This window comes from Trachypithecus francoisi, unplaced genomic scaffold, assembly GCF_009764315.1.
Source record: "Trachypithecus francoisi isolate TF-2019V2 unplaced genomic scaffold, Tfra_2.0 Lachesis_group4, whole genome shotgun sequence".
NCBI lineage: Eukaryota > Metazoa > Chordata > Mammalia > Primates > Cercopithecidae > Trachypithecus > Trachypithecus francoisi.
The window spans coordinates 30,254,226-30,279,503 of record NW_022681469.1 but is presented as its reverse complement, the minus strand read 5'-3'; the positions used below and the strand labels follow the sequence as shown (position 1 = coordinate 30,279,503).

Sequence of the window (25,278 nt, the reverse complement as noted above, 5' to 3'; positions counted from 1 at the left end):
TGTTGAGCACTTTCAGCTCCTGATTACTGATGGGAAATGGAAAGGTGTTGAAGCATGTTGGAGAAAAGGCCCAAGAGTCTCTAAAGATGGTGGAGCTGGTCACATTCTGCCAGAAAACTCAGTAGTTCCTGTCCCTGGGGAAAGGCCTTCGGGAGACAGAGGACTGGGAAGGTTATTTGGGCTACCTCAACAGTCTCTTTGCCTTTCTATATCCAGGCTCACGTTTCCTCCTTTTTCCACTTCTACTCAATTTAGGAGCCCAGGGGATCCGTGACTTGCTCGTCACCTCTTCCCCTAATGGGAAAAACAATGGGAAAGGAGAAGCATGCTGGCAGACAGCACCTGTTTTTTTCTCTAGCCATAAAACAGCATTGAGATCTGTCTGATATTGGAAGATTTGGGTTTTTGGAAATGGGATGATTTAGACTTCTCAATCCAAATTCGGCAATAGCGCATTAGGAAAGCAAAAACGGGAAAAATTAGGGTGAAATTAAGTCCTTATTAGTAAGGAGTGTAATTGCATTCAAAAACAACTGGGGTTAATGAGAATAACAGGAGCTAACAGTTCCCAGCAGGGTGGGAATATGGTGTATACACCAAAGGAAAGGGCCAGAGAATAGGAAGGGGCATCGATAGCATTCACCATCAAACTGTCCCCAGAAAGGAATGGTAGAAGTTTAGGGCAAGGCCAGCCACCAGTCTAGAGCAACATGCTCTGAAAGAGCAGCCTGCGGGGGATCCCCAATCGGTATCTAAACAGCCAGGGTGCATTGTGGCTTGGGGTGACCAGTCCAAGGTGACCGCACAGGGAGAGAATCACAAGAAGCAGGAGAGCGCAGAAGTGCTCTGTTAGCCACCCAGGAAGCTTACCTTACAGAGTAACCACCCCCTCCACACCCGCCCCCACCCACAGTGTGACACACTGCTGTCCAGACTGACAGAATTGCAGGAAAAGTACAAGGCCAGCCAGAAGGAGATGGGGCAGCTGCAAATGGAGCAGTGTGAGCTCCTGGAGGACCAGAGGAGGATGCAGGAGGAGCAGGGGCAGCTGCAGGAAGAGCTGCACAGGCTCACACTGCCACTGCCCAAGAGTGGCCTCTTACTCAAGGTAACTCCGCCAGAGGCAGCTGCTAACTGTGGGGAAGCTGCTCTGAGAAGCTTCCCTGTGTGACTAGGGAAAAATAAAAGGGTGGAGGTTGAACTTTTTCTTCTTTTTACCAACGACTCCTTACTTTCTCACCACTCTCCCCAAACCAAAAAGCTCCATAGAGCCAATTAGAGTTTTTCTTATAAGGGCTTTAAATCTTAAAATACCTTTTATACTCTGGAATCTGTGCAGCAGTTTATATTTAGATATTTAGTCCATCTGGAGAAAATGCACCTGAAACCACTTTGTAAACGACAAAATATATCCCAACGTAAGAAATCATTGCTACTTTTAGCAGGTCTCCATAGAAAGACTCCCCCTGTCCCCAGATGGGCTCTGTGAAGCCAGCCCTGAGATTCTTCAGGGAATTGTTCACAGCGGGGATGAGGCACCAAGGAGGCATCGGACTTTCTGTGTAACCACCACAATCCCTTGCCTCCTTCCTTCTACTCCGCCTCAGAGTCAGGAGCTACTCACCAAGTTAGAAGACCTGTGTGAGCTGCAGCTGCTCTACCAAGGCATGCAGGAGGAACAGAAGAAGCTGATACAGAACCAGGACTGTGTATTAAAAGAACAATTAGAGATCCACGAAGAGCTGCAACGTTTCAAAGAGTCTCATTTCCAGGAAGTGCTGGAGAATCCCGATGATTCCAAATTGGCTAAGTCCTCAAAATGTAATCGAAACAAGGTAACCATAGCAAGAGGTAGGGAGACAGTTCTCCTGAGCACAGCAGCATGACAGGGAGAGTGGGCACCGCCGAAGGGTCAGAGTTGGGAAGGCCTGTTTGGCCAGGGGTAAGGATAAGGCTAAAGCCCTGCCCTTTACCACCTGTGACCTCTCTCAGGCTCCATTAAGAGGTGGCTTTTAGATACGGCCTGAGGACCTCACCTAGATGCCATTATCCTTTATCACATTGATATTCACAGTGCCCAGTTGAAGCACTGTGAGCACTCAGGGCAGAGCTGGGATGACCCAAAGTCCATCATGGGATCATTTGACTCATTCCCAGTAAGATGTATAGTATCAGTGTGGTGTTTGTTTGGATTCCTTTGGACTGACTCTAAACATGTCATCTTTTTCTTGAGTGGAAAAGTACAGTTCTCAGTTATCAAAATTTGGTGTTATCTATGAGGCAAATTTGGGCCCTTTGATTTCCAAGAGAAGAATTCCTAGCATATGGGGTTCTTAGTACTGACCACACTATCTTCACTGGAACTTTCGTGGCAATAACAGAGCAAGGTCACAGGGGTTAGACCAGAAAATCGATGCCTCTCAAGTACCAGCAAGGGGTCATACCAATGAGGTGACACAGGTGGAGATCACCGTACAATTCTATTCAGGGTTGGGGGCTAAAGTTGTTCTGAGGTCTCAGCGTGGGCGAGGAGGGACAGGTAGACAGTTTCAGTTTAGGCCGAATCTATTCATTCAGATCTTATTCTGAACCAGGGAGTAGCAGAAGTCAACACTGTGAGGCTGGATCATATTCCAGGGGCATCAGATGTCCAGGCTGCAGGCCTGGGTAACACAGCTGGGAACCAGGTATAAAATATTTCCTTAACTGATCGGATCTCATCCTGGACATCAGCGCCAAGAAGCCAGGCCCAGAGAGCCTGGGAAACATGCCCAGAGGCCAGATTCAGAATTGGGGCAGGAGATACAGGAACTAATAGTAAGATTTTGATTCCAGTTCTTCATATTGCCGCGTTCAAGGCTGGGCTGATTTTAGAACTAGGGGTGGGCGGCCGGGCGCGGTGGCTCAAGCCTGTAATCCCAGCACTTTGGGAGGCCGAGACGGGCGGATCACGAGGTCAGGAGATCGAGACCATCCTGGCTAACACGGTGAAACCCCGTCTCTACTAAAAAAAAAATACAAAAACCTAGCCGGGCGAGGTGGCGGCACCTGTAATCCCAGCTACTCGGGAGGCTGAGGCAGGAGAATGGCGTGAACCCGGGAGGCGGAGCTTGCAGTGAGCTGAGATCTGGCCACTGCACTCCAGCCTGGGTGACAGAGCGAGACTCCGTCTCAAAAAAAAAAAAAAAAAAAAAAAAAAAAGAACTAGGGGTGGGCAGGGAGACTGAGCCTGAAGGTCAGGATAACAGGTATACCTGACTGAGAAGAGGGTGTGATGGGGAGCCAGGGTGTTCTGGAAACCCACTCAGGACTGCTCCAAGGAGACAGGGATGTATCAAAGTGCAGAAACCAGCTGAAATGGGAGCCCGGAAATTATGGAGTATCTGCCCTGGGGAGATTTTCCCAAATGAGCAAGAAACTGATACATGCCAGTTACCTGTAGTTTAAGTCAGAGACATAGGCCGGGGTGAGGTGGAAATGTAGGCATGCCATTCTCTAAGGTGTGCTCTCAGACATCTGTACCAGGAGAGGTGCAGCTGGAAGGACTGAAGTGTCACAGTAATGATAATGTCTCCCCACCCCTGCCCCCAGCAATCCAAGCTGCTCATGGAGCAGATGCAGGCCCTGCAGGTGCTGTATGACGCCGGTCAGGCGGAGCAGGAGCTCTTGCAGCAAGAGCAAGGGAGGCTCCTAGAGGAGCGGAAGAGACTGCAGGCAGACTTGCAGCTCTGCCTAGAAGAAATGCAGCTGCTTCAAGTCCAGTCCCCTTCTATAAAAATGAGCCTTGAGTCCTACGGGAAGAGCTATAGTAGCATGGCCCCCAGCAATGAGAACTGCCGTAAGACTTATGATACCACTGTGGATGACAATGAGAGCTATAACAAGAGTTACACCAGCACCCAGACCAGCAGCGAGAGCTTTCTCAAGAGCTATGACAGCAGCATCAGTGCCAGTGAGGCCTATGGGAAGAGTTACTGCACCACCAGCGACAGCAGCATTACCTATAAGAAGAGTTACGGCAGCACCAGTAGCTCTGACACCTGCCAGAAGAGTTTTGTCAGCAGCTGCACTGACGAGGAACCTGCTGAGCCTGAAGACGTGGAGGTAACGGTTGCCAGGTGACAGGTCAGGCAGGGGACGATGGACTCTTGTCTTTTTAAGAGATGCATTGCCAGGGGAAGGGACAAGAAGTGTGGGAATGGGGTCAGAGCTGACCTGGGGAACTACTGAAAGTAAGCGAAGCCTTCTACCCATGGCAGCCTGGTCTCCCACTCAGCCCTCTCGTAGAGAGATGCCCCTGTCTGGACAGAGGCCCATAAGATTCAGTTCATTTCCTCACCACAGCCATGGTGCTCTTTAATGGGGGTAAATATAGTATTCCCCCATGGGCAGCTCTGGATCCTGGTGGCCATTGTTTGGCATCCAGGGAAGGGCCCAGCAGAGTGGGGCGGAGCTTAGGTGCTCCTCAGGGTGCTATTGTTGCTCCCCCACCCTCTGCAGCGCTTTGAGGAAATGGTTGCGAAGGTGCTGATCAAGCTGCAGACGGTGCAGGCCATGTACCAGATAAGCCAGGAGGAACACAGCCAGCTGCAAAAGCAGATGGAAAAGTTACTGGCCAAGCAGAAAGACCTGAAGGAAGAGCTGGATGCCTGTGAAAGGGAGTTCAAGGAGTGCATGGAATGCCTTGAAAAGTCCGTGGCCCCCCAGAACGACAAGAATGAGGTAACCACTGTCAGGGAGGCAGGGTTTCCTCTGGCAGCCCCTGGAGCCAGAGGGGTCATGGCCACTTCAGAGAGGCTAAAGAGAGAGGGACAAAGCAGGGAGAGCATGCACTTCAGAGGCTGGGCAGTCTGCTCCATCCCTGATGACATTTCCCAAGTGCCCGTGGAGCTGGGGTTTACTGGTCATCAGGACTCCACTCATCAAATGATTTCTCTTTCTCTCTTTGCCACTTCTGTTCTCTCTTTTGCTTTCTGTTCTAGACCACTTCTGTAGAACTGTATTTTTGCACTTGCCAATCTTCTTTCATCACTTTGTGTGCATTTGCCTTGTCTCCTGGTGCACCAACTGGGAGCACCAACTAAATTGTAAGCAGCCCAAGGACAGGGACATGTCTCCTTTTGGATCTCTCACAATGCCAAGAAGAGTGCTCTGCACCCCCTAGGAATGGGACAGAAGTCTTGTGTCTGGCCAGGGGTTCACAGTCCAATGGGGGTCTCTTTGTATACACACGGGAGAGATTCAGAGAGCAACGAACACATGGGTCCAGATTGGCTAGTATTGGTCCCTACTGAGGGGATGGTCATGTTCTGCCATCAGCCAAGGAAGACAAAACCCGAGATCAGGGAGCAGAATGTGACTTGCCTCTGTTTCCAGGGTGAGGTACAGGAGCCCAGTACACACTTCAGGAGTGTACAACACAGTTCTTTAAGTAATTGTTCCTGTTAGAGAGACAGGTTGGATGAAGTAGGAGTTCCCATAAAAAGAATTCTAGGCCAGGTGCGGTGGCTCGCCCCTGTAATCCCAGCACTTTGGGAGGCCAAGGTGGGTGGATCACCTGAGGTCAGGAGTTCGAGACCAGCTTGGCCAACATGGAGAAACCCCATCTCTACTAAAAATACACAAAATTAGCTGGACATGGTGGCACATGCCTGTAATGCCAGGTACTCAGGAGGCTGAGGCAGGAGAACCGCTTGAACCCAGGAGGCGGAGGTTGCGGTGAGCCAAGACCACAGCATTGCACTCCAGCCTGGGCAACAAGAGCAAAACTCCATCTCAAAAAGAATTCTATCTAATAAATCCCCGAGGTTCAGAATTGATAGCAGCCCTGTTGTTATTCCCCAGTCACAGTAGAAAACACCATTTAAATCGTTTTGACCTTCTTTTTTTTTTTTTTTTTTTTGAGACAGAGTCTCACTCTGTTGCCAGGCTGGAGTTCAGTGGCACGATCTCAGCTCACTGCAACCTCCACCTCCTGGGTTTAAGCGATTCTCCTGTCTCAGCCTCCCAAGTTGCTGGGACTACAGGTGCGCTCCACTAAGCCCAGCGAATGTTTGTATTTTTAGTAGACATGGGATTTCACCTTGTTGGCAAGGCTGGTCTCGAACTCCTGACTGCAAGTGATCCGCCCACCTGAGCCTCCCAAAGTGCTGGGATTACACTGGATGGCAAGTGAGCCACCATACTCTGCCGTTTTTTTCATCTTGTTAGATGTACGTCATCAGGTGCCTCAAGTTAGGAGAAGCTATTTGTAAAACTATTTGAGAGGCTCATTTTCCACAGTTGAATATTTTCTCTTCCTATGGGCTTTAGCAGGGAGATTTCTGAGACAGTGACCCCCAAGCAGGGCTGAGGTTGGTTGCATGGTCAGCCAACTGGTTGCATAACCAGCCAACTCTGGGTAACTGGCCCTCCACTACCAACAGATCAAAGAACTGCAGACCAAGCTGCGAGAGCTGCAGCTGCAATACCAGGCTAGCATGGATGAGCAGGGGCGGCTTCTGGTAGTGCAGGAGCAGCTGGAGGGGCAGCTGCAGTGCTGCCAGGAGGAGCTCCGCCAGCTCAGGGAGAAGAGGCCCTCTGTTGTCAAAGAAGCCCGGGGGAAGAATGCTAATAAGAACATGAACAAGAATGCCAATGGGGTTAAAATGAAAAAGATGATCAAGCCGTGCTCGGATACTTCTGAGAGTGACTTTGAGACCAGAAAGGTGAGTAGTAACCTTGGTAGCCAGATAAGCAGAAAGGAGGAGGAGATCCTGGGAAGAAGCATTGTCTCCACCACCCTTTCAACCAGGATTTGTAGAGAAGCTTCTGGGATCTCTGAAGTGTCTACAGTGGTTCCCATCTTAATGGAAAGTGGGTGCTCCCTTTTCCTGTGAAGCTATGGGGAGAGTGGAACACAGCTCACATTGGGAGGTGCAGCCCTAAAGGACCACAGCCCCTAGGCTGGACAACTCCTTCAGTTCGCCCAGCGCCATTTGCTGGGGCCCCTGTTCTTCCTGGGTTACATGCCCAAGAGAAGGACCAAATAGATGAGGAGGGAGGAATTTGTTCAAAGTAGTTGTGTACTAATAAGTGAAAGAGGATTGGGTAAAAGAAGAGTCACTGTAGGGGTGGGAAGCAACAATTTAGGTGCACACCCAAGACTCTTTAGTTCTGGCAGCTGTTTGAAATGGTTTAATGGCCAACAGACATAGTGGTCCTGAGAGGTGAGGTGTGATGCCCTCTACATATGCTCAGAGGATTGGCTCACAGTCCCAGAGCACCAGGCTGCACCTTTGTACTCTGACATGCTGGAAGTCATGTTTCCTGGAGCTAGTACAGCATTGTCATGAGAGTAGGAGCTTCACAGGTAACGCAGCCCTCATCCTGCCCTACTCCCACCCCACAGAGTCTGGAGGTGGTGCTGTACTACAAAGCCAGCCAGAGGAAATTAGATGGACTAGCAAAAGAGGAGGAAAAGAAAGAGGAGATGAAAGAGGAAAAAAAGGAAGTGAAAGAGGAAGCAAAGGAGCAGTGTGGGGATGAGCTAGTTGCTGAGCCAGCAGATCCTGGGGAAGCTAAATCCACAGAAGATCAGGAGGAAAATGAAGAGGACAAAGAGCAAGAGGAGAAGGAAGAAGACAGTGAAGAGGAGGAAGATGACGTTGACTCTTCCCTTGAAAGTCCCAAAGAAAACAACCCCCTCAGACTTTCTGAGAGCAAAAAGGTAACCAGAGCCAAAGGCTAGATCAAGTGGGAAGTGGGATCTTGGGCTCAGGTACCTCAGAGTTAATGGGTGGCCCTGCCAAGGATGGATACCTCCAGGAGTGGAGGCCTCGCACTGTAAGGCACTGCCCTTCGGGGAAGTAGAGATGCAGAAGGGGAAGGCGAGAGCAGTCTGTCTGCAGGAAATCACGGGCTCAGCCCCGTTTGCTGTGGAACCACCTCACAATGACCACCTTTTCTGGGAACCATCGTGGGGTCCCTGGAGTCCTTTCATTTACATAGTAGCCTTTGTTACCTTCCTTATGTGAGGAGCGTTCCCTCATCCCTCTTTCGGCACTGCAGGAAGGACATTGACAGTGTGAAGTCTACTTCAGGCCATTTTTGTCAGCCTGGGCAAGTCACTCAGTCCGGTTTTCCTATGGTGCCCTGTTAGGTTTAACCTTTGTTGTTGCTGTTAGGGGTGTGTCAGGGGATAATCTCTTCTTTGTAGGCTTGTGTCGCCCCCTGGATTCTGTGTATCACAGGACATGAAGGCGGGGCCTGGGAGTGATCAAGAGTGATAGTGAAAATATTTCACGTCTGTACAGTAGGAGCATAGACTAGTCCAAGGAGACCATCCCTAGCCCTACAGTTGCTAGATCACTGAGAGGTTGGGGTGGAGGTATCCTGGGATATATATGCTAGAATGCCAGGGGTAACTTACCAACAATATAGAAGTACTTCCATATTTTAATAACTGGCACATCTCTGCAGGTATGTAGCAACTGAATTCTTGCCCTGGGCTTAACTCAGGGCCAGTCTCTACAGAGTTAGAGTATTTCCTGTGTAAATCCTCAGCTTACATTACAGGTTCTTTCTGTTCTAAACAGAGGTAAAGAAAAAAGCCTCTTGTCCAGTCAACTCTGAGGATATCTGGAATTTCTGGCAATTGGGTCTTCAGCACTGGCTAAGGATCCAGTGTGCAGTGCTCTGCTTACCTTGTGCCAGGGGACCATTACCTAAGATGTGAAAAGTCGGAGCCACTGCAGCCCCTCCCACTGTCATGTTTCCTTGAGCTCATCATATTCCACCATGTGCTGGTTCAGAGCCTCACAGATGTCTTTACTTTTGGTGCCACATTTCTAAAGCTAGACCTGACTTTTCTATTTCAAATAACATTCTATGTTTCTATATATGGAGAGATCCCTTTGCCCCGTGGGTCCTGCATCTTTTGCAGGCAGCTCTAGGGCATGCACGTTGCCACTTTGCAAAAGCCGTTTCTCTCCGGAAGACTGTTGCAGTGAAAGAAGTAGCCCTTCTCCCTTGTCAGTTTGTTTTGGTGCATGTTGTTTTACAATGATATCATTAGATTCCTAAAGGATCAAAGGGGCAAAAGCCCAAAATACTAAGAAACTTGATGGAAAGCAGGCTAGAACAAAGGGACAGGTGGCCTGGTAGAAGACTGGCTTTTCCTAGAGCAACCTAGGAAAAGTATCTGCCCTACTCCACTAAGGAAGCCGTTTACTCTCTGCAGCGTCACAAGAAAGGTCTAGGTGCAGATACGTCCTGCTTGACAAGATATGACAGGTATATGATGAGACAGAAAGAAAACTGGACTCACCGCCTGACTTGGACCTAGCTGCTGCTTAACCCATTCAATTTTGCAATTCCTACAGACTGCCGGTGGAAAGAACCAAGGCCCAGGCAGCAGAAAAGACATGCAACTGCTCTAGCTTACCTGTTTTTTAACCTCTTGATTCCTTTCTCTTTTCCCTTTGTTTTCTCATCTTCATTATCTGTTGGATCCATGTGTTTATGTCTCATATCTCCTGGTCTCTCCTCGTGCTTCTTTCTCATTTTGGTGTGTTGCAGTCATCCCCTACCCCCGATCCCCCCATCTTCTCCTTGCCTCTTGTAGGCCTGGTGGTCATCTCGGCTTTGCTCTGGTGCTGGTGGGCTGAGACGTCGTCCTAATGCAGGTACTGGTATTGCTTCCTCTCCTTCTGAGGGATAGAGGGAGGGTGCAGGTTGCCCTGGCCTCTCCTCTTTCCCTTTTCTCCCAGCTGCTTGCTTCTTGCTTGTGCTATTTTACAATAGGTGATGCTCAGGTCTGAGTTTTAGTTCTGACTTTTCCTTGGGCTACTGCAAAGCCTGTGACATCTCTGAGCATGTCTTCATAATGCATAGGAGGTTGGAATGCTTGCCAGAGACATGGTTTGAGTTTCAATCCTTGGCTGGGAAAAACTTGGCTAAGCCCAGCTCGGTTGCTACTGTCAAAGCTGCCTCACTACTACTTGTTCCCCGCTCATCCTCTGTGTGATGGCTAGCCTACCACTTCTGATGAGCTGATGTTTGTCTCCAAGGCTGGCCTGGACTCTCTGTGTCTTTAACTCCAGAGTCAAGTTCTCACTACTGTTGCTACCCAGGATGGCAAAATAAGGAATCCCTCTTCCGCTGGGAGAGAGAGGAGGTCTGAAGAGCTCTGATCCTCATGATCGTCCCAAGGGCATTGGTAGGAGGGCAACCTAAGTTGGTCCGTCAAGCTTGGTGAAATGGAACTGAACCCTTACTGTATTCTGCTCTTTCTACTGAACGGTTCTCTGCTTCTGGACTTCCAGTCTCCAGAAAAGTCAGAACAGAATGCCGGGAAATTTTATTAGTTCTCTGTTTATCTCTTTTGTGGGTCAGATTCCATGGTAATTGGCTTCCCAAGCTAGGTTTTCTGGAGAGAATGTGGTATTAGTGAAAAGTTTCTACTAGCCAGAGATCTGTGTTCTCAGGAAATTAAGACTGATTTATTCTGGCCACTTTCCAGTCAGCTCCCACACATGCAATCTAGGCTGTCAACAGGATACCAAATTCAGGAGGCAGAATGTGGTCTTATGGCCTAAGGTGGAAGACTGGGGTTCCACCTGCCTTCTGGAACCCATAAGGTATTTTCTCTAGTCCTGTGTTGCTTCTTTCTCATGCTCTCCCTGCCTCCCCCTCTACTCCCCTCTCTTCTCATATTCCTGTGAACAGAATGTAGCTTAATGCACAGGGTGGCAGCTGGAGCATTTGTTGGTGGCACTTCTCTCCATTTCCTTTTCTGTCCTTCCTCCTGCTCCCTCCCCAGCTTTCCTATTACTCATCTTCAAGCCTCCACCTTTCTTCTTGACTTTAGGTATTCCCTTTACTCCCTGGTCCACAACTGCTTTAGTGATGGGACCCCTCTCTATGACTCTTTCTCCCCTGTCCGCCCCCCCCCCGCCCCAGAAATCTTAAGGCACTACAGGTGAGACCCAAAGCATTCAGCCACAGCCTTCCAGCACCTCAGACTCAGCCTGGCCCAATCAGGGGGAGAGGAAGAACTGCTGGTGAAGGGTTCTACTGGTGGGGCCTGTTATCCCCAGAACTCCGGGAGGCCCCAACATGCAACTGTGCAGCCAGGACCTGAGGGAGCCCAGTGTGGTAGAAAGCATGGCTGCCAGGCGGTCAGAAGAACTCGGTTGAGTCTGCCTCTACTGACAGCCATTGTCCCAGGGAGCAAAATGCACACTCTGAGCTCTAGCTTCTTCAAATGTAAACAAAGGATGATCAAACCTCTGCCCTCCTCACAGGTTTTTGTCAGGACCAGATGGGTTAAAATAGATGAAAGTATTCTATAAATTATAAAATACCCCATCATTAATAAAAAGAGCACACACTTACAAAATGCAGTCTATGTGTTAGGCACTGTTCTAATCATTTAGGTATATTAACTGATTTAATCCTTGCAACAACCCTGTGAAGAAGCTACTCCTATTATTACTTTATATATGATTAAACGAAGGCATAGAGAAGTTAAGTAAAACAGCCAGGAAGCTGCGAATCAGTTTAGGACTCAATATTAGCAACAGATAAGATTCCCATCTTGCTTCCCCTTATCGTCTCTTCTCATTTTGAGCAGTTTCTCTTCGTTGGTCCCAAGTAGGAAGACACCATACTTCTGTTTAGGCAACCTCAGATCACATTAGCTCTTTAGGTAACTAATATGTTATTAATTTATTTCATGTGTTGTTTATAAGCCCCTCTGCAGATTGTGTATGCTAAGCGTCCTTTCCCCATTCTGTACCTGCATTTGATTTTGAGGCTTCAAAGGCAGAATTTTCCATTCTTCCCTATTATAGTTCATTGTTCTTACCTTATAAGGTTCTGTGTGTATGTGTTTTTAATCTTGACCCTGTGGTTTTAAGATACTCACTTCCTCTGCCACCTTCACATCGTCTACAGGGGTGGCAAGCCCACCTTCCCTATCTTCATCTACAGAGGACAGAGCCTCTAGAGTGTCGTCTTGTGGGGTCCTTTTATTCAGCTCATTGGTCACTTACCTGTCATTCAACATACTGTGCTGTCATCCTACCCTTATTTCTGCATATTATCTGCAAAGATCATAGAAAATCCTGTCAAACAATTCAACATCGAAAAACATGATTCCGGTGATTTGTCACTTAGCTCACCTAGTTTAAAAGGAGAGTTTGACACAACTTACGCCTTTGGGACACCCACACCGGCCCTTTCCCCATCCCATGCAGAAGCTTGCCTTTGCCCGGTGTGAGGTACACCAGTCACATTTAAGGATTTCAACTCCTCCCTCCTTTAAGAACACCAGACTAACATCCTTAGCAATGTACTTTAGGATAGAAGCATCTGACCATGTCAGTATTTTTTTCTAGCTAGCTCCCTTCTTAGTTTTTGTTTTTGGTTTTAGAGACAGGGTCTCACTCTGTCACCGAGGCTCCAGTGCAGTGGCATGATCATGGCTCACTGTCACTTTGAACTCCGGGTATCAAGCGATCCTCCTCCATCAGCCGATCTCTTGGTTTTCTTACATGAATTACTCTGTATATCCACCTCTAACGTTGCTTGGCTTTCCATTTCATATCTTCTGTTGTTCTTAGTAGCTATTTCTACAAGCTCAGGAGATTTTCTTTGCTCTTTAGCAGGCTTAAAATCCTCTTTTTAGATAAGTTATCATCTGAGAAAATGTGTTATTAGCATTAATGGGCTATATTCCATTTTTACTTGAAACCATCCTTCTCTTACCTATGCTATAGCTTATGACTCAAAATCCAAATTCTACCTTTCAGATAGTAGAGCAAAAAAATAATAAAAATAAAAGCTATTTCCCCAAGTATGTATTTTCTTGTCTAAGATTTTCATATTCCCTAATGGATGCTTTTTGGATATCTTCTGATGGTGCCACTTGTCCCATGAATCAGCAGGGTTCCCTAGTGGCCGGCAGTGTCTGGAAGCCTCAGCATACTCTAGCACATGTGCCAGGAAGTCAGTCAACATACCTGGTGATTAGGAGTGTTTTAATGACTCAGGCCCAGTGACAGGTTTCCTTAAATTTCCTTGAACCAATGTCATTCTCTGTCAAAGTTTGTCTGCCTAAGAACCTCCTACTTACCTACACTCCGTGGTGCACTTTCTTCATTTCCCCTCAGTCTTACTCCCCCTTCCCCATCCTCTTGACTCTGACTTCACTTCACTGCAGTGAAACTAATGAAGTGCTGCTGCTTTTCCCAAAGCGCCAGCTTTACCCTCCTCTTTATTGCCATGGCATTCACTCCTTTCTCATTGCAACCACTTGGAAGTCTGGCCCCTGAGTCTGCTTCTTCACGTGGGAGCTAGTATTCTCAGCCCATGGGGAGAAACGGAGGCCTGAATACAGGCTGTCACCTAAGGTGGTGCGTACAGTGTTGGGCCACATGTCTAGTGGTGCCAGGACTGAGAGATCACTTGCCTCCACTGATTACCCAGGAGGTAAGAGAGACCGATCCACAATGTTCCTGAGGTGTCTTGGGCACCCATAGGCAGGTGATTTCTGGCTTAGGGCAGGGTTCAGGAGGCTGGGCACTCACAGTTTCTCTTTGGTCCCACAGAACATGTTTGGGTTGTGGAAGCCTATGGTATTCTTGGCTATTGCAGCTGTGGCTCTATATGTGTTACCCAACATGCGACAGCAGGAGTCAGAGTTCTGCCTCATGGAGTGATGGCAGACCTTGGCCAGCGCGAGGGCAGATCCCCAGTGGCCACCACCCTCAGCTTTGGGCAGGACACACTGTGCCAGAACCCTCTCCATATGTTCCATGTGTCCCCGTCTCCTCAGCCTCAGTCACCCAGGCTGGAAAGGCTTGTGGGGAGCGGCTGACTCCCATCTCCTGCCTTGTGTAAGAACCTGAGTTCCTTGTAATTAAATATCAACTGAATTACATGAGACTGTGGATTTTTGTTTGCTAAATGCCTCACAACATAACCAGAACAGAGCGGTCCCCCTTTAGGCAAGTACCTCACATAAGAGTCTGACTCCTAAATACGGCTTCTCACCCTGCAGATGACCTCAGAAATGAGGCTGGTCTCTTGTGCTGACAACTGACTCACAGAGGGGTTGGTCTGTGCTCATGAACCCATCCTGAGGTGCTCACCTGAGCATGGAGAAATGGAATGAACAAGGGCTGGGGAGACCTCCCCTTAGGTTCTGTGTGCACACCTACCTACATGAGAAGGCTGCCCTAAGAAGATCCACGTATGTGCCTTCGTGGCTTAGCCTTTGTGACTTCTCAAGGGATTCACCCTTAGAGATGACTTTAATCAGCCAGAGTCCTGGCGGTAAACAGGTGGCACACTCAAAGCTTTACATGAAGAGAGTTTAATGAAGGGACTGTGTACAAAAGGCAGAGTTAGGAGAAGCAACAAAACATAGTGAAGTACCAGGCACTAGCAACAGTGTAAAGCATCCCAGGCTGAAGCAGGAAGGAAAGGAAGCAAGAGCTGGAGCTCTGAAAATGGGCCCCAGGCAGGAGTGGCAGCCACAGCGGGTGCAGCCCCCGCCAGAGCCGTGATGAAGTGGGATATGTATTCCCCTACCTTCTCCTCCCACCTGCCAGTTTTCTACTGGTAGCTCATCAGCCGAACCCAACGGGAAGACAGAGCAGAGGTGCTCAGGTGATGTAATCTTTCAAGGTCAGCCTCCTGGAGCTTAGAGCAGGACAGAAGCCTGAGGATGGATCTAATTGGGACAAGTAGAATGATGAGGGTAGTTTATGTGTGTTCCTGTTTACCTTCATTCCTGTGAAACCTTTGTGATTGGAGGTTGTCATCGTGAATGTTTCCATACGAAAGAAGACCCCAAGCGTATTCTTTTTATTTCTTTTTCTTTTCTTTCTTTTTTTTTTTTTTTTTTTGAGACAGGGTCTCACTCTGTCACCCAGGCTGGAGTGCAGTGGCACCGTCTTGGCTCACTGCAACCTCCACCTCCTGAGCTCAAGCGCCTCCCACTTCAGCCTCCCAAGTAGCTGGGACCACAGGCATGCACCACCATGCCCAGCTAAATTTTGTATTTTTTGTAGAGACAGGGTTTCACCATTTTGCCCAGGCTGGTCTCAAACTCCTGGGCTCAAGCAATCCTCCTGCCTCAGCCTGCCAAAGTGCTGGGATTACAGGCATGAGGCATAGTGCCCAGCCCCACGCATATTCTTAAGCCATAGTGGAAAGAATGACCCCATGACTCCTGGCTTTCTTTGGACCCCTCTTTTTTCCTCCCTCCCACCTGAAAGGACTTTGTTCCATTCAACCAAACGTCCAAAGAAACACACGTACAGAGTGTATACTATGGTAGCACTGCCAAGCTAAATGAATTCATCCTTCTCTAGCTCTTACCTATGGGGAGTAGCAAGGACATTTAGAATGAGGAGATTTTCAAGTTGTATTCAGCCCAGAGAAGTGACACGGCGGAATTGAAAGTCTGTTTTAGCAGACATGGGGTCAGTGCTGAAATTGTGACTAGCCTCCTAGAAACGTGACTGCAACTAGGCAAACTGAAGACAGTGCCACATGCCTCTTTTGCCTTTGTCTAATTTAGCGGTCCCCAACCTTTTTGGCACCAGGGACCAGTTTCATGGAAGCCAATTTTTCCACAGATGGAGGGGGGATGGGGATGGCTTCGGGATGAAACTGTCCCACCTCAGAGCATCAGGCATTAGCTAGATTCTCCTAAGAAGTGTGCGACCTAGATCCCTCACATGCGCAGTTCACAATAGGGTTCCTGCTCCTTATGAGAATCTAATGCTGCCACTGATCTGACAAGAGGCAGAGCTCTGGTGGTAATGCTTGCCTAGCCACCACTCACCTAATGCTGTGTGGCCCAGTTCCTGACAGTATTGGTCCATGGCCTGGGGGTTGGGCACCCCAGCTCTAAGTGACTCCTCTTTGAAGACAGTTCTGACCTAGGCTAGTCTATCTCCTTGCTACTCCATGTGACCCATAGATCAGCAGCATCAGCATTGCTCAGGAGCTTATTTGAAAGGCAGATCTCAGGCCCCAACCCAGACCTACTGATGCAGAATCTGCATTTCTAATGAGATGCCCAGTTGATTTGTATGCACAGTAAGATTTGAGAGGCACCACCTTAGTCAATTGTATTAGATTGTATGCTCTCGGTTGTAACCTAAAGAAATTATTTCACAACCGACCTGGTGCCACTGGCTGCTTGTTTTTGAGTGTAGTGAGACTGCTATTTACCCACTTTACTGCCGCCACCAGTTGACTGAAGAACATGGGTATGGGTGGTGGAAAGGACTTACAGCCAAAAGCTATGGTCCGCATGTTTCTGCAAATTCATATGTTGAAATCCTAACCCCTAAGGTGATAATATTAGGAGGGGGGCTTTGGGAGGTGATTAGGTCATGAGACCAGAGCCCTCAGGGGTGGGATCAGAGAGCCCTTATTAAAGAGACTTCAGAGAGATCCCTCGCCCTTTCTGCCATGTAAGTTTACAGTAAGACTACAACCAGACCAGGCGCAGTGGGTTACGCTTGTAATCCTAGCACTTTGGAAGACCAAGGCGGGCGGATCACCTGAGGTCAGGAGTTCAAGACCAGCCTGACCAACATGGAGAAACCCCATCACTACTAAAAATACAAAAAATTAGCTGGGCATGGTGGCACATGCCTATAATCCCAGCTATTCAGGAGACTGAGGCAGGAGAATCGCTTGAACCCGGGAGGCAGAGGTTATGGTGAGCCGAGATCTTGCCATTGCACTCTAGCCTGGGCAACAAGAGTGAAACTCCGTCTCAAAAAAAAAAAAAAAAAAAAGACTACAGCCATCTGTGAGGAAGTAGGCCCCTCGCCAGACATGGAATCTGCAGGCATCTTGATCTCAAACTTCCCAGCCTCCAGAATTGTAAGAAATAAATTCTTGTTGTTTATAAACCACCCAGTCTGTAGTATTTTGTTACAGCAGCCCAAATGGACTAAGACACTAAAGATCACTGATTTAACCTGGAATTACAAGCCAGGATAGAGGTCAGGTTCTAGTAGGGTGGTCCCCAGCTAGGGGACCTGAACCTAGAGCCTGCCTAATGGCAGGAATGTGGGCCTGCTTTTCCAACCTTTTTGCTTAGAATACAAAACCCCTCCCTTTAGGACATGTTCTTTTCTGTTCATTTCATTGATTGATTGATTGAGACAGGGTCTGACTCTGTTGCCCAGGCTGGAGTGCAGTGGTGCAATTTCAGCCCACTGCAACCTCCACCTTCCAGGCTCAAGCCATCCTCCCACCTCAGCTTCCAGAGTAGCTGGGACTACAGGCGCTCACCACCACGCACAGCTAATTTTTGTATTTTTTGCAGAGTGGGGTTTTGCCATGTTGCCCAGGCTGGTCTAAACTCCTGAGCTCAAGTGAATCGCCCGCCTCAGCCTCCCAAAGTGCTGGGATTACAGGTGAGAGCCACTGCACCTGACCCTCCGTTCATTTTAGAATCCCATTCTCTTCATTTGGTTTGGACTTTCTGTCTCCTTGTTTTAATAATACACTGTTACCCAGGTGTATTGAAGAGGAATCTTTCCTGCTGAATGTGAAACATTCACTTAAGCTAGCTTAAAAAAACGCAGTAGGATGTTCTCACTTATAAGTGGAGTTAAGGTCGTTCACAGTGGCTCACGCCTGTAATCCCAGCACTTTGAGAGGCCGAGGCGGGCGGATCACAAGGTCAGGAGTTCAAGACAAGCCTGGCCAACATGGGGAAATCCTGTCTCTACTAAAAATACAAAAATTAGCCAGGCATGGTGGCAGGCGCCTGTAATCCCAGCTACTCGGGAGGCTGAGGCAGGAGAATCGTTTGAACCTGGGAGGCGGAGGTTGCGGTGAGCCGAGATCACGCCACTGCACTCCAGCCTGGGTGACAGAGCAAGACTCCTTCTTTAAAAAAAAAAAAAAAATGGAGTTAAAAAATGTGTATAATGTGTACACAGGGACATAGAACGTGAACTGATGGACACTGGAGACTTTGAAGCGGTGGGGGTGGGGTGAGGGGAGGAATGAGAAATTACTTAATGGGTACAATGTACATTATTTGGGTGATGTTACACTAGAAGTCCAGACTTCACACTAAACAATATATCCATGTATCAAAACTGCACTTGTACCCTCTAAATTTATACCAAAAAAAAAAAAAAAAAAAAGGATTGATCTTAAGCCTGGAGGGGTATGCCCTGGAAGCCACAGGCAGGCATGCACCTGGGTCTAGGTGTGCCAGAACCAGGGACTCAAAGCACCTTCAGGAGCCTCCATCTCTCCCCACTGCTGCCCTCTGCATAACTGCCTCCTTTCTGCAAGCTGCCTGCAGTCCAGCCCTCTCTGGTTTCCCTTTCCAGGTCAAGAGGTAGAGTAGCCACCCGCTGCCACTCCTGTCAAGGACCAGCTGCTTTTGGGGCAGGGTGTGTGATTCTAAAGATGACAGGTACTGCCTGTTCTGATTGTGGCAGAGGGAATATTGGGTTGCAGGGAAGGGGAGAGGGGAACAACCTGGAGATCCAGGCAGTGGTCCCACAGGGATGTGGACACAGAGCTGCAGGGGAAGGCCTCTCTCACCAGAACCCCTTGGTCTCTAAGATAATCAGAGGAAGCAAACTAACTGTTTTGGATCACCTATTAGATGCCAGGCACCATGCTAATCATCTTTCTTGTGATTTCCTTCCATTTTCACACATTAAAAAAAACCAAAAAAATGAGAAAACAGGCCCAAAAGAGTTACATTACTTGCCCAAGGTTATAGAGCTAGAAGTAGAAAGGCTGGAATTCAGCCCATGGATCATTCCACTCTACCACACTGTCCCTGGCAACTGGGTCAGTGCCACAGTCAGTATCAGTATCACTGAAAGTGCCTGCTGTGACCTGGCCAGCCCAGTATCATCACAGGTGACTGTGGAAATATCCCTGGTTCCAGAAAAACAGTATTTTCAAACATGGCTCATTGTACCCGCTCACTTGGATTCAGCTCAGCCCAAGATAAATATGGCCAATATTGGTGACTAATGAATAGAGCCCCTCAGTGGCAGAGGCAGGACCAGGTGAAGAGCCAGGCAACCTGGTCTCCTGAGATAGGTCAGCGGGTGGTGAGTCAGGGGGCTATAAACGGCCTGTGGCCCCAGCCAGCACTGCCCAGATACTCAGCTGATGAAACCCCTTGTAAGCCCCTGTGTGCCCCTGCCTGGCTTAGGGAGGAGCATGTCAGCGCTCCTCGGGGAGGGGACCCTACTTGGCAGGCCAAGGCCCAGCATTGTGCACGGTCTGTTCCAGCCTGGCTGGCCAGGCTGGGGGCCTGGGCTCATGGGCTATATTGAGGGCTGAGTCACCAGCCCGCGCCTGGGTCAGGCTGATTGTCACTGGATGCTGGGGCCTGAGTCAGGCCCCGATTTATCCTGGAGAGCAACAGGCTCAGGTTTCTGAGGACAGTTGCGGGGGTTGGAGGGGGGGTGACGGGAATCATCCCTTGGCACTCTGCACCCTCCTCTGCCAACCATTCACTTGATCCCCTGGGGCCCCGCACACTGACCTCCCCTGGAGCCCGCACACTGACCTCCCCTGGAGCGAGCTCATGAGTCAGAGGGAAAGCAAGGGAAGCTACACTGGGAGTTCCTTCTCCCCTCCCTGGCTTCCTCCAGCCTCTCCCACCTGAACAGAGGCGCTTAGTTGGCTGGGGGACCTCAGATAATGCCTGCAAAACAGGACTGTGGACTATTAGGGTCTGTAAAGGGGCTGTCAACTCCAAGCAAACTCACCTTAACCCTTTCTCCTCCCCAGCAGCTCAAAGAGGAATGCATCCTTTCTCAGATCTGTGCCTCAGTTTACTCACCAGGGTTTCACAGGCAGCACTGCTGAACCCTGAGCCCCTGGCACTTCAGGTTGGCTGTCAGAAGTCGGCCTTTGTATATACACAGTTCCCCTGTGAGGCCCAGCTGTGTGTCCTAGGAGCCGGGCCTCTCTCCACAGCAGAGCTCAGCCTCTCAAGTGTATGGACAGCACTGGTGCCTGACGGGTGGATTTAGCCAAGAGTTGAAGGTGGCTTGGGGAGAATGAGAGTTCTAGAGATAGAGAGAAGGGGTTGCCAACAGGAGAGTGGAATTCCTGAGCACCTCGTCACAGGCAGCCGACAGAACATGAGCCGCAGGGCCCAGGCTATTTATACCTCGCCTGTCACTATCAGGGTCCCCAGAGCTCCCCCCACCCCTAGCCACGCACAGAAGGGACCTTTCTGGTCCCTTCTCTACTCATCCCCCTCCCTACCTAAGGACCAGGCAATTTCATTCAATGAGAAGAGAAAGAAATTATTCATAGACCCCTGTCATCATAAGCATTGCCCCCCACAGAACCCTGAAACTTTTTCCTCAGCTCCATAACAGGGGGTGCCCTCATTGGCCCTTGGGGGAATTAGCCCCCAAAGATGCTCACTATCCCGTCCTTTATACCAGGTCTAGGGGTAGAAAAGGAATTAGATATAATGATGTGCCTAAAAGGGCCCAGACCGTTCCCTGGCTTGAAGAAACTTCTCAGGCTCAGATATGGCCTCCTACCCATCTCAGCTCGACTAACTGGGTCTAGAAGGGTGGGAAAGCTGAGGACACATGGCTTGAAAAAGGGGGAACTGGGAGATATGGCTGCATGTATGCTACAGAGTTGCAGAATGGATTTTCTCCTTATAGAAATACATTCTCTAGGCTGGGCACGGTGGCTCATGCCTATAATCCCAGCACCTTGGGAGACTGAGGTGGGCAGATCACCTGAGGTTGCGAGTTTTAGACCAGCCTGGCCAACATGGAGAAACTCCGTTTCTACTAAAGATACAAAATTAGTTGGGTGTGGTGGCGCATGCCTGTAATCCTAGCTACTCAGGAGGCTGAGGCAGGAGAATCGCTTGAACCTGGGAGGCAGAGGTTGTGGTGAGCAGAGATCATGCCATTGCACTCCAGCCTGGGTAACAAGAGCGAAACTCCATCTCAAAAAAAAAAAAAGTAAAGAAAAGAAAAAGAAATACGTTCTCTAGCTCTTTCTCCTCACCCCAGGCCAGAGGGTCTGTTTGGGTGCCTCAGTTTCCCTGCTGTTCTATTCCCCAGGCCTCCAGCTTTTGGCTTGCCCTGAGTACAGCTTTACCTGGGCATCCCAGCTGGCTCCCTTGGGCTCTCCCTGACCACTCTGACCCTGGCCCTGCCCACCTGCCTGGTCACATTTCCCTCTGGCTGCCCTGGCTGGGGCTCTCCCTGTTTCAGCCTGGCTGACCCACCCTTTCCCTGGCAGGATCTGCCCCATGGCCCAAATGGGCACATTGCCCAGGGGGCTCCCTGGCACTATGGGGGAAGAGTCTCTCCTTCCCCTCTTACCACCTCAGTTGAGTCAGACTTGGGGGAGGGGAACACACAGTGTGAGTCACTGGGTGCCCTTTTCCTGAGCTCAGCTTCATTCTGAGGTGATGAGGCCAAACGGGCTGCTGACAGGGACACTGAGTCAGGGGCAGGAGGCCCAGTTTTACTCCTGGGACTCTGGATTTGGGCCCCACATGAGGCTTTTCTATTTGTAAAGTCAAGCAATGGCTGGGAAGCTCCCCCCCCCCCCCCGCAGGATTCTCCTTCATTGGCCTGGGCAAGGTCCCTGCTTCCTCTCAGGCCCTCTCTGCACAAGCACACACACTTCCCTTCCCTGTCCACAGGTGGACAATGCCCTGGGCTAGGAGCCAGCCCTCGCAGGTATCAACAGCCTGCCACCAACTAGTCTAGAAAATTCTGTCAACACCAGATCAGTGGGTTTTGCCCTAATCACTGGCCTCAGTTTCCCCATTTACCTCTTTAGCCCGTGCGAGGTGTGGAGGGAGCATATTTCATTCCTGACAGTTTGGTGTGTTGGGTATGGATGGAGAACTGTCGGCCCTCCCTCGCCATCTTCCAGCGCGGCGGCACCGGGGGCCCAGGAGGTGGGCACCCTCAACCCTGTCCCGCTGCTTGGGCGGCGCAGGGGAGGGGCGGCGGGGGCGGGGCGTCCTGCGCGGCGCGGCCCCCACCCGCGGGCCGGGCGGCATTCCTGGGAGGCCGGCGCTCTGACGTGGACCCGGGGGCCGCGGGCGCGGCGGGGGGGCGGCGGCCCGGGGGCTTCTTAAACCCCCCGCCCCGGCCTAGCCCGCACTTCCCGAGCACCGCTCCGCCCCCAGAGGGAGAGAGAGCCAGAGAGCGGCCGAGCACCTAGGAGGCCAGCTGAGCCCCGCCGAGCCCCGCCAGCCCCGGCGCGAGAGAAGTTGGAGAGGAGCGCAGCGCAGCGAGTTCCGTGGTCGCGCCCCGACAGCGCCCTACAGCCCCCGACAGCCCCAACCCCGGCCCTAGCCCCGGCCGCACCCCCAGACCGCGCCAGCATGATGAACAACAGCGGCTACTCAGACGCCGGCCTCGGCCTGGGCGACGAGACGGACGAGATGCCGTCCACGGAGAAGGACCTGGCGGAGGACGCGCCGTGGAAGAAGATCCAGCAGAACACATTCACGCGCTGGTGCAATGAGCACCTCAAGTGCGTGGGCAAGCGCCTGACCGACCTGCAGCGCGACCTCAGCGACGGGCTCCGGCTCATCGCGCTGCTCGAGGTGCTCAGCCAGAAGCGCATGTACCGCAAGTTCCACCCGCGCCCCAACTTTCGCCAAATGAAGCTGGAGAACGTGTCCGTGGCCCTCGAGTTCCTGGAGCGCGAGCACATCAAGCTTGTGTCCATAGGTCAGTGCGGGGGGCGAGGGCACGGGCGCGTCAGGGATAGGGTCGCCCCATGGGGCAGGGGACACAGGTGCGGGGTGGGCGCTCGAGGAGCTGAGCGACAGGGCAGAGGGCACCCCCCTGGTACAGAGAGAAGACCCTGGCCCCGGCCCTCCCACCCACCGACGCGGGCCACGAGCACTGTCTGCACATCCCTCTGGGGACAGCGAGCACTCCCTGGGTGTCCCGGGTAGTCCAGGCCTTAGGGTTTGCGTGCCTTCCAGCTGCCGCCTCGCCATGCACACTCCCACCGCCCGTCTCCGCTCACTGTCCCCTTTCCTTCCATCGGGCAACCCTAGCACACACTTGGGAGGACAGAACCTGTGCCTGTCACTGATTACTGGGGGCCCCCAACAAAACAAGTGGCTCCCCAGCTTCACAACCCCTTCGCGGGCCAGGAGAGAGCTGAAGACAGGTCCCAACAACTGCCCGCGTCTGCGGGCTCTGGGGCCGAGGGGAGCTGGCGCGGGAGGCCCTCTTCGTGCATGTGCTCAGCAGCTGGGTTCAGGCCCAGGGGCCAGGACAGGCAGGGCCCAGCCTCAGAAACCTAAAAAGGCACTGAGCGAGCGCGGGGAGATTTAACCCCTGACTGTCCTCCTCCTGCTTCAGCCTGCGGCGGAGGGGGCTTCCGCAAGTCCAGGCCCTGCCCCAGCCCATCCCCTACCCCGGGATTGGCTGCAGCTAACGGTCTGGGCTGCGGAGAGGGAGGGGAAGGCCTGTGGAAGGGAGGAAGTCATTGAGTGTAACCAGATTTGGAAGGTGTGTAGTGCAGGGTGGGGGCGGGGAGATACTCCAGTCTTGGGAGCAAAGACGCCAAGGGTGGGCTTGGAGTGGCAGGAGGCTGTCCTGCCCTCAGAGTCCTGCAGTCATCCCTGAGGCTGGGGGGCCTGGGGAAGACCCCCACCCCCACCCCTGTGGAGAGCTCTTAAGAACCTTGCTGGGATTTGCAGGATGGGGTTCTTGGACGGTACACCCCACGGCCCCACGAGAGGAGTTTCATGGCCGGCCAGGTGGGCCCCACACTGGATGTTCCCTGAGATTTCTCTGTCAGCCCCAGTCTCCCTTGGGGCGATCTCTAGGCCTCCTGATATAGCAGCTGAGGTCAGCCCGGGGCCCTCTGCCCCATCCAGTCCCCTCCCTAGCCCTTACCCCCTCCTACCCCTATACTGCCCCCCCACCCCACCCGCCTGGCCTGGCCTGGAAATAGCCCTGCCTCCGTGACACAGCAGATGTCTCTGAGCTTTCCAGAAGGACAAGGCTGAGGGCAGGGGGTGGGGGAGGGGGCCTGGAGTGTGTAGTGAGGCTGAGGGCTACGTGATGGAGGCTGAGGGGTCAGAGAGGAGTCAGTCCTGGGCCGGCATCCTCAGCAGACTGGGGTTTGAAAGGCAGGACTGACTGTCCCAGGTGGGGTCTTGGGGAAGAGTGGGAGGCCTCTGCAAGACATGTAGGAAACCACTCAGCCTTCCCCTCCCTTCCAGTCTGCGGGGGCTCCCGGCCCCTCTCCAGGCCTAGTCCTTCATGAGCACACCTCTCCCCTCCCCCGTGGCGGTGCCTGGCTCCAGCCCCCTTGGCTCTGTGGAGGAGGGGCCAGCTTAGAGCTGAGGGGAAGAAGCAAAAGCTGGTTTGAGGGTGGTAGGGAAGCTCCCTGGTTCCCGCTGGGAGGAAGGGGAGGCAGTCCTCATTTGGGCCAAGTGGCTCACTTGCGCTGATGAGATAAGCTGTCAGCAATTCAGCTGCCGGCCCCAGGCTGAGGCTGGAGGGGAGGGGACACTGGCAGCGACCGGCAGAGGTCCAAAGGGGCTGCCCACAAGGAGGGGGCATCCTGCTTCTGCTCGCTCCCCTACTCCATTTAGTGGTGGGAAGGGGCGATCCACGGGACCTCCTTCTGAGTGTTGTCTCAGCACTGAAATCGAGAGTCTGGGCACCTCAGGGGGCTTCAGAAAGACTCCCCACTTCTCTTTCTAGAAGGAAGTCGGGGTCTGGAGTAGCAGCTGGGATCCAAGTCCACCTGAAGAAGGGGCCCTGAGCCCAGGCTAAAGGAGCTGTGCCCTTCATATCCCCACCACCTTGTGCTGGGCCCCCATTGCCCCTCGACCCCTCCGAACAAAGAGGCCTATGAGGCAGCTCTGTCCCGCAGCTGTTCCCCAGTTGCTATTCCTTCTCCTGGAGCCAACAACCGGGGGAGGGGCTGGAGGGGGCAGCAGCTGTCCCAGCACCTCCCTAGGCCCAGCCCTCTCCTCCCCCTTCGTTTGAGGCCTGGGGTGGCCTCAGGAACTAGCTGTCTGGCTCCTCCCACTCCTTTGGGGGTATCCCTAGGCAGATGGAGAAGTGGTTTGGTGGGCCCTGGTGGCGCTGAGCTCCTTTCCTCTGCCTGGCCTCCAAGAGGGAGGAGGGAGAGGGAGGTCATTGCTTCCAGAGTGGGACTTGGGGCCTCACTGCCCTTCTCCTGCCCCAAGCCTGGACCGCTTGCTGTCTGGCCCAGGGCCAGTTGCTGGGGAGAAAC

The 25,278-nt window shown here is 51.6% G+C and overlaps 2 protein-coding genes across 7 annotated transcripts in view; both read left to right on the top strand.

Annotated features, from left to right (window-relative positions):
• The window catches only part of CCDC136 (coiled-coil domain containing 136), a 31,189-nt gene extending 17,265 nt beyond the window's left edge, over nucleotides 1-13,924 (top strand). Inside the window, exons 12-19 of one of the 5 annotated variants that reach the window (XM_033192822.1) lie at nucleotides 914-1,108; nucleotides 1,608-1,835; nucleotides 3,592-4,104; nucleotides 4,501-4,722; nucleotides 6,426-6,707; nucleotides 7,391-7,708; nucleotides 9,559-9,665; nucleotides 13,593-13,924. In XM_033192822.1, coding sequence (XP_033048713.1) covers nucleotides 914-1,108; nucleotides 1,608-1,835; nucleotides 3,592-4,104; nucleotides 4,501-4,722; nucleotides 6,426-6,707; nucleotides 7,391-7,708; nucleotides 9,559-9,660 — 1,860 coding nt within the window. In that variant the 3' untranslated portion in view covers nucleotides 9,661-9,665; nucleotides 13,593-13,924. The remainder of the gene's footprint in view (nucleotides 1-913; nucleotides 1,109-1,607; nucleotides 1,836-3,591; nucleotides 4,105-4,500; nucleotides 4,723-6,425; nucleotides 6,708-7,390; nucleotides 7,709-9,558; nucleotides 9,666-13,592) is intronic. The other 4 variants (XM_033192818.1, XM_033192819.1, XM_033192820.1 and 1 more) reach the window with 4 other exon arrangements.
• An 8,212-nt stretch (nucleotides 13,925-22,136) lies between these two features.
• FLNC (filamin C) overlaps nucleotides 22,137-25,278 on the top strand; it is a 29,179-nt gene continuing 26,037 nt past the window's right edge. For both annotated transcript variants that reach the window (XM_033194357.1, XM_033194356.1), the window contains exon 1: nucleotides 22,137-22,739. In XM_033194357.1, the coding sequence (XP_033050248.1) occupies nucleotides 22,388-22,739 (352 nt within the window). In that variant the 5' untranslated portion in view covers nucleotides 22,137-22,387. The remainder of the gene's footprint in view (nucleotides 22,740-25,278) is intronic.